A 12,042-nucleotide genomic window follows, 5' to 3' on the forward strand; every position below is an offset into this window, starting at 1 on the left:
GCATTTGACATCGATCAAATGTTCCCATTCAGTTGTCAAAACGTGGGTTGGGACAAGAATGCATTGGCAGGCGGTGCGGTGAAGTTAGCTTTTTATTAAAGATTCTGACTTTGACCGTCAATACCTCTTTAACGGAACATGCAAGGATGATCAAATGCTGTCAGTTCCACTTTAAATCTTAAACAAGGCAGGAGGTTCTAGATTGTAGTTCTGAAATGGAATGCTATCTACCATTCTGGAACATCCCTGTACCTTCCAGAATGGAATGCTTTTACACACTGACCTATAAAGGGGAGGAGGAGGAGAGAGAGAGATTAAATGTATGACCATATTAGAGACACATATTTCTCTCAGATTACAGAGACCCACAAAGAATTTGAAAACAAACCCAATTTTGATAAACTCCCTTATCTACTGGGTGAAATACCACAGTTTGCCATCACAGCAGCAAGATTTGTGACCTGTTGCCACAAGAAAAGGGCAACCAGTGAAGAACAAACACCATTGTAAATACAACCTATATTTATGTTTATTTATTTTCCCTTTTGTACTTTAACTTTTTGCACATCATTACAACACTGTATATAGACATAATATGACATTTGAAATGTCTCTATTCCTTTGAAACGTTTGTGAGTGTAATGTTTACTGTTCATTTTTTATTGTTTATTTCACTTTTGTTTATTATCTATTTCACTTGCTTTGGCAATGTTAACATACCAATGCCAATGAAGCCCCTTAAATTGAATTGAAATTGAGTAGAGGGAGAGGGAGAGGGAGAGGGAGAGAGGGAGAGAGGGGGAGAGGGGGAGAGAGGGAGGGAGGGAGGGAGGGAGAGAGGGAGGGAGAGCGGGAGAGCGGGAGGGAGAGGGAGGGAGGGAGAGCGGGAGGGAGGGAGGGAGAGGGAGGGAGGGGGAGGGAGGGGGAGAGAGGGAGGGAGAGCGGGAGGGAGGGAGGGAGAGAGGAGGGGGAGAGGGAGGGAGGGAGAGAGGGAGGGGGAGAGGGAGGGAGGGAGAGCGGGAGGGAGGGAGGGAGGGAGAGAGGGAGGGAGGGAGAGAGGGAAAGCGGGAGGGAGAGCGGGAGAGAGAGCGAGAGAGAGAGCGGGAGAGAGCGAGAGAGCTGATCTCTAGGAGCTCATCTGTCGTCAGTATTGTGGAATAATGTTAAGGTAAGATTTGAAGGGAGAAGGCTGATCCGAGAGCAGCGTTGCTTTACTTTCAATCCTATCGGTATCGACACATGGTCTAACAACGCACTTAGCAAACGTTCACTCTGTGCTTGTTTGGAAAACACTCAGAAAGTTGGCTAGTAAATAACGATGCAACTGGTACGATCATGGTAATGCTTAAGTTACATCACAACTGGTACGATCATGGTAATGCTTAAGTTACATCACAACTGGAAACGAGGCCATTCAGTTCGAGACTGTGACTCCATGTATTGGAAATATATATATATTTAAACAAGGTGTTAGTAAGGCGTTCAGTAAAGCGTGTGTGGGGGGGCAATGCAGCGTGCTTCCCTGCTGCATGTGTGTGGGGGGGCATGCTTCCTCCTGACGAACAGCTTTCAGTCGCCCCCTTCGATTCATTTATGACCTTTATCACCCCTCATACACACACACACACACACACATACACACACACACACACACATACACACACACACACACATACACACACTCACACACAGTCATTTCCACAATAAGGTAATTAGGCAATTATGGGGTTAACAGCCAGGGTCACTCCTATGAGATAGTCCAGCTGCTGGTTTAGACACACACACACACACACACACACACACACACACACACACACACACACACACACACACACACACACACACACACACACACACACACACACACACACACACACACACACACACACACACACACTGAGATGTGTATAGTGTGTCCCCAGGTCTCCCCAGGTCTCCCCAGGTCTGCCCAGGTCTCCCCATGTCTCCCCAGGTCTCCCCAGGTCTGCCCAGGTCTCCCCATGTCTCCCCAGGTCTCCCTAGGTCTGCCCAGGTCTCCCCAGGTCTCCCCAGGTCTCCCCAGGTCTGCCCAGGTCTCTCCAGGTCTCTCCAGGTCTGCGCCCAGGTCTCGCCCAGGTCTGCCCCAGGTCTCCCCAGGTCTGCCCCAGGTCTCCCAGGTCTGCCCAGGTCTGCCCAGGTCTCCCCAGGTCTGCCCAGGTCTCCCTAGGTCTGCCCAGGTCTGCCCAGGTCTGCCCAGGTCTGCCCAGGTCTGCCCAGGTCTCCCCAGGTCTCCCCAGGTCTGCCCAGGTCTGCCCAGGTCTCCCCAGGTCTCCCCAGGTCTCCCCAGGTCTGCCCAGGTCTCCCCAGGTCTCCCCAGGTCTCCCCAGGTCTGCCCAGGTCTCCCTAGGTCTGCCCAGGTCTCCCCAGGTCTCCCCAGGTCTCCCCAGGTCTGCCCAGGTCTCCCCAGGTCTGCCCAGGTCTGCCCAGGTCTGCCCAGGTCTGCCCAGGTCTGCCCAGGTCTCCCCAGGTCTCCCCAGGTCTGCCCAGGTCTGCCCAGGTCTCCCCAGGTCTCCCCAGGTCTCCCCAGGTCTGCCCAGGTCTCCCCAGGTCTCCCCAGGTCTCCCCAGGTCTGCCCAGGTCTGCCCAGGTCTGCCCAGGTCTCCCCAGGTCTGCCCAGGTCTCCCCAGGTCTCCCCAGGTCTCCCCAGGTCTGCCCAGGTCCCCCCAGGTCTCCCCAGGTCTGCCCAGGTCTCCCCAGGTCTCCCCAGGTCTGCCCAGGTCTGCCCAGGTCTCCCCAGGTCTCCCCAGGTCTCCCCAGGTCTCCCCAGGTCTCCCCAGGTCTGCCCAGGTCTCCCCAGGTCTGCCCAGGTCTCCCTAGGTCTGCCCAGGTCTGCCCAGGTCTGCCCAGGTCTGCCCAGGTCTCCCCAGGTCTGCCCAGGTCTCCCTAGGTCTGCCCAGGTCTCCCCAGGTCTCCCCAGGTCTCCCCAGGTCTGCCCAGGTCTCCCCAGGTCTCCCTAGGTCTGCCCAGGTCTGCCCAGGTCTGCCCAGGTCTCCCCAGGTCTCCCCAGGTCTGCCCAGGTCTCCCCAGGTCTGCCCAGGTCTGCCCAGGTCTCCCCAGGTCTCCCCAGGTCTGCCCAGGTCTGCCCAGGTCTCCCCAGGTCTCCCCAGGTCTCCCCAGGTCTCCCCAGGTCTGCCCAGGTCTCCCCAGGTCTCCCCAGGTCTCCCCAGGTCTGCCCAGGTCTGCCCAGGTCTGCCCAGGTCTCCCCAGGTCTGCCCAGGTCTCCCCAGGTCTCCCCAGGTCTCCCCAGGTCTCCCCAGGTCTGCCCAGGTCTCCCCAGGTCTCCCCAGGTCTCCCCAGGTCTCCCCAGGTCTCCCCAGGTCTCCCCAGGTCTGCCCAGGTCTGCCCAGGTCTGCCCAGGTCTCCCCAGGTCTCCCCAGGTCTCCCCAGGTCTGCCCAGGTCTCCCCAGGTCTCCCCAGGTCTGCCCAGGTCTGCCCAGGTCTGCCCAGGTCTCCCCAGGTCTGCCCAGGTCTCCCCAGGTCTGCCCAGGTCTGCCCAGGTCTCCCCAGGTCTGCCCAGGTCTCCCCAGGTCTCCCCAGGTCTCCCCAGGTCTGCCCAGGTCTGCCCAGGTCTCCCCAGGTCTCCCCAGGTCTCCCCAGGTCTGCCCAGGTCTGCCCAGGTCTCCCCAGGTCTCCCCAGGTCTGCCCAGGTCTGCCCAGGTCTGCCCAGGTCTCCCCAGGTCTGCCCAGGTCTGCCCAGGTCTGCCCAGGTCTCCCCAGGTCTCCCCAGGTCTCCCCAGGTCTGCCCAGGTCTGCCCCAGGTCTCCCCAGGTCTGCCCAGGTCTCCCCAGGTCTCCCCAGGTCTCCCCAGGTCTGCCCAGGTCTGCCCAGGTCTCCCCAGGTCTCCCCAGGTCTCCCCAGGTCTGCCCAGGTCTGCCCAGGTCTCCCCAGGTCTCCCCAGGTCTGCCCAGGTCTGCCCAGGTCTCCCCAGGTCTGCCCAGGTCTCCCCAGGTCTCCCCAGGTCTCCCCAGGTCTCCCCAGGTCTGCCCAGGTCTGCCCAGGTCTCCCCAGGTCTGCCCAGGTCTGCCCAGGTCTGCCCAGGTCTCCCCAGGTCTGCCCAGGTCTGCCCAGGTCTCCCCAGGTCTCCCCAGGTCTCCCCAGGTCTCCCCAGGTCTGCCCAGGTCTGCCCAGGTCTGCCCAGGTCTGCCCAGGTCTCCCCAGGTCTGCCCAGGTCTGCCCAGGTCTGCCCAGGTCTCCCCAGGTCTCCCCAGGTCTGCCCAGGTCTCCCCAGGTCTCCCCAGGTCTCCCCAGGTCTCCCCAGGTCTGCCCAGGTCTGCCCAGGTCTGCCCAGGTCTCCCCAGGTCTCCCCAGGTCTGCCCAGGTCTGCCCAGGTCTGCCCAGGTCTCCCCAGGTCTCCCCAGGTCTGCCCAGGTCTGCCCAGGTCTGCCCAGGTCTCCCCAGGTCTCCCAGGTCTAGCCCAGGTCTGCCCAGGTCTGCCCAGGTCTCCCCAGGTCTCCCCAGGTCTCCCCAGGTCTCCCCAGGTCTGCCCAGGTCTCCCCAGGTCTGCCCAGGTCTGCCCAGGTCTGCCCAGGCTGCCAACCTCTGGAACAACAGAGAAGTATCCTAATAACAGGCTGACAAGGTTTAGCTAGCCGGGTTTAATAACTAATCATACATTTGAGTGTGTGTATTAAAACAGTGGAATCTGTGTTTAGCAGAGAACAGAGTATCAATTATGCTCTTCTCAGACATATTTTAACCACACACACACACACACACACACACACACACACACACACACACACACACACACACACAGCAGAGTATCAATCATGACTTTCCCAGATGTTCTTCCTTCTACCTTTTCAGGTATGCGTGTGTTCTTCCCAGATATCCTAACACCTCGTCAGGAGAAAGCAGGTGTTGAAACATTAAATCACTAGACAGATAACATACCACATCCTCTCTCTCTCTCTCTCTCTCCCTCCCTAGATCATCTCTCCTTCCCTCTCTCTCTCTCTCTCCTTCCCTAGGTCATCTCTCCTTCCCTCTCTCTCTCTCTCTCTCTCCACCCTAAATCATCTCTCCCTTTCATCTTTCCTTCTTTCTTTCACCAGTTTTAGCCTTAGTCAGCACCATCTTCAGATTAGCCTTTCTGTCGGTAGCCCTGCACCCTGGTAAACAGTGTACGATCGCTGGATGATTATTTTTAAGTCTAATATTGCGGGTAATGGAGTCGCCTATGACTAGGGTTTTGGGTTTTCAATTTGTCAGAGCTATTGGTGGGAGTCTTCGGAGGGTCAGACCCCGTAACGGGTGGAGGAGAGACCTGAGAAGGCTCGGCCTCTGACTCCGACCCATTGCTTAGTGGGGAGAACCGGTTAAAAGTTTATGTCGGCTGAATGAGCGACACCGGTTGAGCATGCCGACAGCATTTATTTCAGAAGCCTTGAGAAAATTGCCTGGCTGTGGGGACTGTGCGAGGGGATCTATACTACTATCTGTACTTACTGGTGGCACAGACGCTGTTTCATCCTTTCCTACACTTAAATTGCCCTTACGATTGAAACTGAAGCTGTGCTTGCAACACGGCTATCCTCACCATAAGGCGATAGTTCTCCTGTATATTATGAGTACAGCGACTGCAATTGGATGGCATAGTGTTAATGTTGTGATGGGCCGGGTCTAGTAGAGCTGTGTTGTGATGGGGTCTAGTAGAGCTGTGTTGTGATGGGGTCTAGTAGAGCTGTGTTGTGATGGGGTCTAGTAGAGCTGTGTTGTGATGGGTCTAGTAGAGCTGTGTTGTGATGGGGTCTAGTAGAGCTGTGTTGTGATGGGGTCTAGTAGAGCTGTGTTGTGATGGGGTCTAGTAGAGCTGTGTTGTGATGGGCCGGGTCTAGTAGTGCTGTGTTGTGATGGGGTCTAGTAGAGCTGTGTTGTGATGGGGTCTAGTAGAGCTGTGTTGTGATGGGCCGGGTCTAGTAGAGCTGTGTTGTGATGGGCCGGGTCTAGTAGAGCTGTGTTGTGATGGGGTCTAGTAGAGATGTGTTGTGATGGGGTCTAGTAGAGCTGTGTTGTGATGGGGGTCTAGTAGAGCTGTGTTGTGATGGGGGTCTAGTAGAGCTGTGTTGTGATGGGCCGGGTCTAGTAGAGCTGTGTTGTGATGGGGTCTAGTAGAGCTGTGTTGTGATGGGGCGGGTCTAGTAGAGCTGTGTTGTGATGGGGTCTAGTAGAGCTGTGTTGTGATGGGGTCTAGTAGAGCTGTGTTGTGATGGGGTCTAGTAGAGCTGTGTTGTGATGGGGTCTAGTAGAGCTGTGTTGTGATGGGCCGGGTCTAGTAGAGCTGTGTTGTGATGGGGTCTAGTAGAGCTGTGTTGTGATGGGGTCTAGTAGAGCTGTGTTGTGATGGGGGTCTAGTAGAGCTGTGTTGTGATGGGGTCTAGTAGAGCTGTGTTGTGATGGGCCGGGTCTAGTAGAGCTGTGTTGTGATGGGGTCTAGTAGAGCTGTGTTGTGATGGGGTCTAGTAGAGCTGTGTTGTGATGGGCCGGGTCTAGTAGAGCTGTGTTGTGATGGGGTCTAGTAGAGCTGTGTTGTGATGGGGTCTAGTAGAGCTGTGTTGTGATGGGGTCTAGTAGAGCTGTGTTGTGATGGGGTCTAGTAGAGCTGTGTTGTGATGGGGTCTAGTAGAGCTGTGTTGTGATGGGGTCTAGTAGAGCTGTGTTGTGATGGGGTCTTGTAGAGCTGTGTTGTGATGGGGTCTAGTGGCTTGGGGGTAGAAGCTGTTAAGGAGCCTTTTGGACCTAGACTTGGCGCTCCGGTACCACTTGCCGTGCGGTAGCAGAGAGAACAGTCTATGACTTGGGTGACTGGAGTCTTTGATAATGTTTTGGGCCTTCCTCTGACACCGCCTAGTATATAGGTCCTGGATGGCAGGAAGCTTGGCCCCAGTGATGTACTGGGCCGTACACACTGCCCTCTGTAGCGCCTTATGGTCGGATGCCGAGCAGTTGCCATACCAGGCGGTGAAGCAACTGGTCTGGATGCTCTCGATGGTGCAGCTGTAGAACTTTTTGAGGATCTGGGGACCCTTGCCAAATCTTTTCAGTCTCCTGAGGGGGAATAGGTTTTGTCGTGCCCTCTTCACAACTTTCTTGGTGTGTTTGGACCATGATAGTTTGCTGGTGATGTGGACACCAGGGAACTTGACACTCTCGACCCGCTCCACTACAGCCCCGTCGATTTGAATGGGGGCGTGTTTGGTCCTCCTTTTCCTGAGGTTGTTATCCTGGCACCACACGGCCAGGTCTCTGACCTCCTCCCTATAGGCTGTCTCATCGTAGTCGGTGATCTGGCCTACCACTGTTGTGTCGTCGGCAAACTTAATGATGGTGTTGGAGTCGAGCCTGGCCATGCAGTCATGGGTGAACAGGGAGTACAGGAGGGGAGTGAGCATGCACCCCTGAGGGGCCCCCGTGTTGAGGATCAGCGTGGCAGATGTGTTGTTACCTACCCTTACCACCTGGGGGCGCCCCGTCAGGAAGTCCAGGATCCAGTTGCAGAGGGAGGTGTTTAGTCCCAGGGTCCTTAGCTTAGTGATTAGCGTTGTGGGCACCATGGTGTTGAACACTGAGCTGTAGTCAATTAACAGCATTCTCACATAGGTGTTCCTTTTGTCCAGGTGGGAAAGGGCAGTGTGGAGTGCGATTGAGATTGCGTCATCTGTTCATATGTTGGGGCGGTATGCAAATTTAAGTGGGTCTAGGGTTTCCGGGATGATGGTGTTGATGTGAGCCATGACCAGCCTTTCAAAGCACTTCATGGCTACCGACGTGAGTGCTACGGGCGGTAGTCATTTAGGCAGGCTACCTTCGCTTTCTTGGGCACAGGGACCCACGGCCTCATGAATGTTGACCTGTTTAAAGGTCTTGCTTACATTGGCTACGGAGAGCGTGATCACACTGTCATCTGGAACAGCTGGTGCTCTCATGCATGCTTCAGTGTTGCTTGCCTCGAAGCAAGCATAAAAGGCATTTAGCCCATCTGGTAGGCTCGTGTCACTGGGCAGCTCGCGGCTGGGTTTCGCTCTGTAGTCCATAATAGTTTGCAAGCCCTGCCACATCCGACGAGCGTCAGAGCCGGTGTAGTAGGATTCAATCTTAGTCCTGTATTGACGCTTTGCCTGTTTGATGGTTAATCTGAGGGCGGGATTTCTTATAAGCGTCCGGATTAGAGTCCCGCTCCTTAAAAGCGGCAGCTCTACCCTTTAGCTCAGTGCGGATGTTGCCTGTAATCCATGGCTTCTGGTTGGGGTATGTACTTACAGTCACTGTGGGGACGACGTCATCGATACACTTATTGATGAAGCCAGTGACTGAGGTGATATACTCCTCAATGCCATTGGATGAATCCCGTAACATATTCCAATCTGTGCTAGCAAAACAGTCCTGTAGCGTAACATGCAGTCATTGAAAAAAAGAATTTCTTCTTAACTGACTTGACTTTAAATAAAGGTAAAATAAAATAAAATAAAAATCTGTGTCATCTGGCCACTTCCGTATTGAGCGAGTCACTGGTACTTCCTGCTTTAGTTTTTGCTTGTAAGCAGGAATCAGGAGGATATAATTATGGTCAGATTTTCCAAATGGAGGGCGTGGGAGAGCTTTGTATGCGTCTCTGTGTGTGGAGTAAAGGTGGTCTAGAGTTTTTTTTTCCTCTGGTTGCACATGTGAAATTAGGTAAAACGGATACGTTTCCCGGCCACCAGGAGCGCCGCTTCAGGATGAGCATTTTCTTGTTTGGCCTTATACAGCTCATTATGGCCTTATACAGCTCATTATGGACTTATACAGCTCATTATGGCCTTATACAGTTCATTATGGCCTTATACAGCTCATTGAGTGTGGTCTTAGTGCCAGCAGCTCATTATGGCCTTATACAGCTCATGATGGCCTTATACAGCTCATTATGGCCTTATACAGCTCATTATGGCCTTATACAGCTCATCATGGCCTTATACAGCTCATTGAGTGTGGTCTTAGTGCCAGCAGCTCATTATGGCCTTATACAGCTCATGATGGCCTTATACAGCTCATTATGGCCTTATACAGCTCATTATGGCCTTATACAGCTCATTATGGCCTTATACAGCTCATTGAGTGTGGTCTTAGTGCCAGCAGCTCATTATGGCCTCATTGGTCTTTGGTTTGTAAATAGACGGCTCCAGTTTGTGTTGACATAGATGACACCCTTTATAAAGCTTTTTGGATAAATCAACCTAGTGGGTCACATTTGGCAATTTACCCCACATGAAGAGCTGGTGCTTTTAGACAGTATGATGTAACTTTATACACTATATATACAAAAGTATGTGGGCACACCTTCAAATTAGTGGATTCGGCTATTTCAGCCACAACTGTTGCTGACAGGTGTATAAAATCGGGTACATAGCCATGCAATCTCCATAGACAAACATTGGCAGAAGAATTGCCTTACTGAAGAGCTCAGTGACTTTCAACGTGGCACCGTCATAGGATGCCACCTTACCAACAAGTCAGTTCGTAAAATTTCTGCCCTGCTAGAGCTGCCTTGGTCAACTGTAAGTGATGTGATTGTGAAGTGGAAACTTCTAGGAGCAACAACGGCTCAGTTGCAAAGTGGTAGGCCACACAAGCTCACAGAACGGTACCGTCGAGTGCTGAAGCACATAGCACGTAAAGATCATCTGTCCTCGGTTGCAACACTCACTACCAAAGTTCCAAACTGTCTCTGGAAGCAACGTCAGCACAAGAACTGTTCGTCAGGAGCTTCATGAAATGGGTTTCCGTGGCCGAGCAGCCGCACACAAGCCTAAGATCACCATGCACAATGCCAAGCGTCGGCTGGAGGGGTGGAAAGCTCGCCGCCATTGGACTCTGGAGCAGTGGAAACTAGTTCTCTGGAGTGAAGAATCACGCTTCACCATTTGGCAGTCCGACGGACGAATCTGGGTTTGGCGGATGCCAGGAGAACGATACCTGCCCGAATGCATAGTGCCAACTGTAACGTTTGGTGGAGGAGGAATAATAGTCTTGGGCTGTTTTTCATGGTTCTGGCCACTTAGTTCCACTGAAGGGAAATCTTAACACTACAGCATACAGTGGCTTGCGAAAGAATTCACCCCCCCTTGGCATTTTTTCTAATTTGTTGCCTTACAACCTGGCAAAAAGGCACCTAAAGGACTCTCAGACCATGAGAAACAATAGTCTCTGGTCTGATGAAACCAAGATTGAACTCTTTGGCCTGAATGCCATAATGTAGTTCTATCTGGCTGTGGTTTCTCTATAGCCTTATCCCAGATCGTTTTTTGTCATGACCTGGGCCCATATTCACAAAACGTATCAGAATAGGAGTGCTGGTCTAGAATCAGGTCCCCTCTGTCCATATAAGCTCATTCATTGGCTACATTAATACAGGCAGCCAATTCTGATCTTTTGCCCAATTATTGGCAAAAGATCTGATCTGTCAAAAGACCAATTATTGCCAAATAGATCAGAATTGGACTGCCCTTGTAAACGCAGCCATGGTGATCTAAAAGGCTAAACTGATCCTAAATCAGCACTCCTACTCTGATGCTTTATGAATACGGGCCCAGGAAGACCTAGACAGGACAGACCTAGACAGGACAGACCTAGACAGGACAGACCTAGACAGGACAGACCTAGACAGGACAGACCTAGACAGGACAGACCTAGACAGGACAGACCTAGACAGGACAGACCTAGACAGGACAGACCTAGACAGGACAGACCTAGACAGGACAGACCTAGACAGGACAGACCTAGACAGGACAGGTTGACTGAAGCACAAACTGATCTGGGACCAGGCTAGATTTGTTTTGTATATTTGATGAATGACGTTGTATTTAAATAAAAATACGATTAATTGGTGTGTATACCTGAACCACTATCCTTTTTTAGAGAAGATGTCTGTGTCTGAAATGGCACCTTTATAGTGCACTACTTTTGACCAGAGCCCTATTCAAGGAATAGGGGGCTATTTCAGACATAGATGTTTTGACAAGGTATTTTCTTAAAACCCTGTTTTCAACAGAAACATTCCATTCTTAAAATAATTATTTAAAAAAGCCTCTATGTATTATATTTGTTTGTTAAATGTAATAAATAACAATACATTTACATTTACATTTTCGTCATTTAGCAGACGCTCTTATCCAGAGCGACTTACAAATTGATACAAACAATGTATTCCTCTCTCCAATACTGCTCTCGCTCTCAGACAGTGATTTGCATCATTTATATGTATGAGTAGTTTTGATTATGATAGATATATTTGGTCATAATAATGTTATGTATGAGCCTTGCAGCCACGGTGGATCACATCTGAATGTGAGCGTGTGATGATAATTGATATTCTTCCAAATAACGTTTTTCAGCTTCATTCATTTGTCAGATAACTATGAAATCTGGACATATTATTTCTCTGATTACCAAACTTTTTTTTTTTTTTCGCCATATATCATAAAATATTTAGTTGAAATCTAATTTGCCAAGCTTCCCCGAAAAATTCCCAGTAAACGAATGAGTCATAATAAGGCGCCAGGGAGAGTGAAACCGGCCGGACGTCATCACAGCGCGCCAAACAGTTTGATCTCTCTTACAGGAGAGACGGAAAAGTGCCTCTTTCTCCGACCGGTTTTAACGTTTCATGTTGATATCAGCAGTCTGCGTGTATCTCGCCATCTGATGAAAGGTTGTCAGGATGCGATAAACGTATTTTAGTGGTGAAAAGTCTTCAAAATCACCTTTATTTTGAGTGCAAAGACAGGACAAGACGCCACGGCAATAGTAACGTTAGTAAGTCACTAGCAACAAGGGCTCTCTGTTTTGTCGAAGGTGAGTTTGCTTTTTAATTGTGTGTTAGTTTAACACGTGGTGGGTATTTAAATACTTTTGCAGGTTACTGGTTGTAGTTGAAGCATTAAGGATAAAAGTGTCAACGAATTCAGAAGTTTGAGAGCTAGCTAGCTAACGTTTGTGTGTGGGGGGGCAAAGTGAGGTAACTTAGCA

At 51.5% G+C, this 12,042-nt stretch overlaps 1 protein-coding gene across 1 annotated transcript in view; it reads right to left on the reverse strand.

Moving 5' to 3' along the window:
- Positions 1 to 2,018: 2,018 nt before the first annotated feature.
- Positions 2,019 to 12,042, reverse strand: part of LOC121570999 (collagen alpha-1(I) chain-like) — a 46,669-nt gene continuing 36,645 nt past the window's right edge. The window contains exons 4-5 of the mRNA XM_045212878.1: positions 2,933 to 4,578; positions 2,019 to 2,838 (exon numbers count right to left, since the gene is read on the reverse strand). Coding sequence (XP_045068813.1) covers positions 2,019 to 2,838; positions 2,933 to 4,578 — 2,466 coding nt within the window. The remainder of the gene's footprint in view (positions 2,839 to 2,932; positions 4,579 to 12,042) is intronic.

The sequence above is a fragment of the Coregonus clupeaformis genome, unplaced genomic scaffold (genome assembly GCF_020615455.1).
Source record: "Coregonus clupeaformis isolate EN_2021a unplaced genomic scaffold, ASM2061545v1 scaf0059, whole genome shotgun sequence".
NCBI lineage: Eukaryota > Metazoa > Chordata > Actinopteri > Salmoniformes > Salmonidae > Coregonus > Coregonus clupeaformis.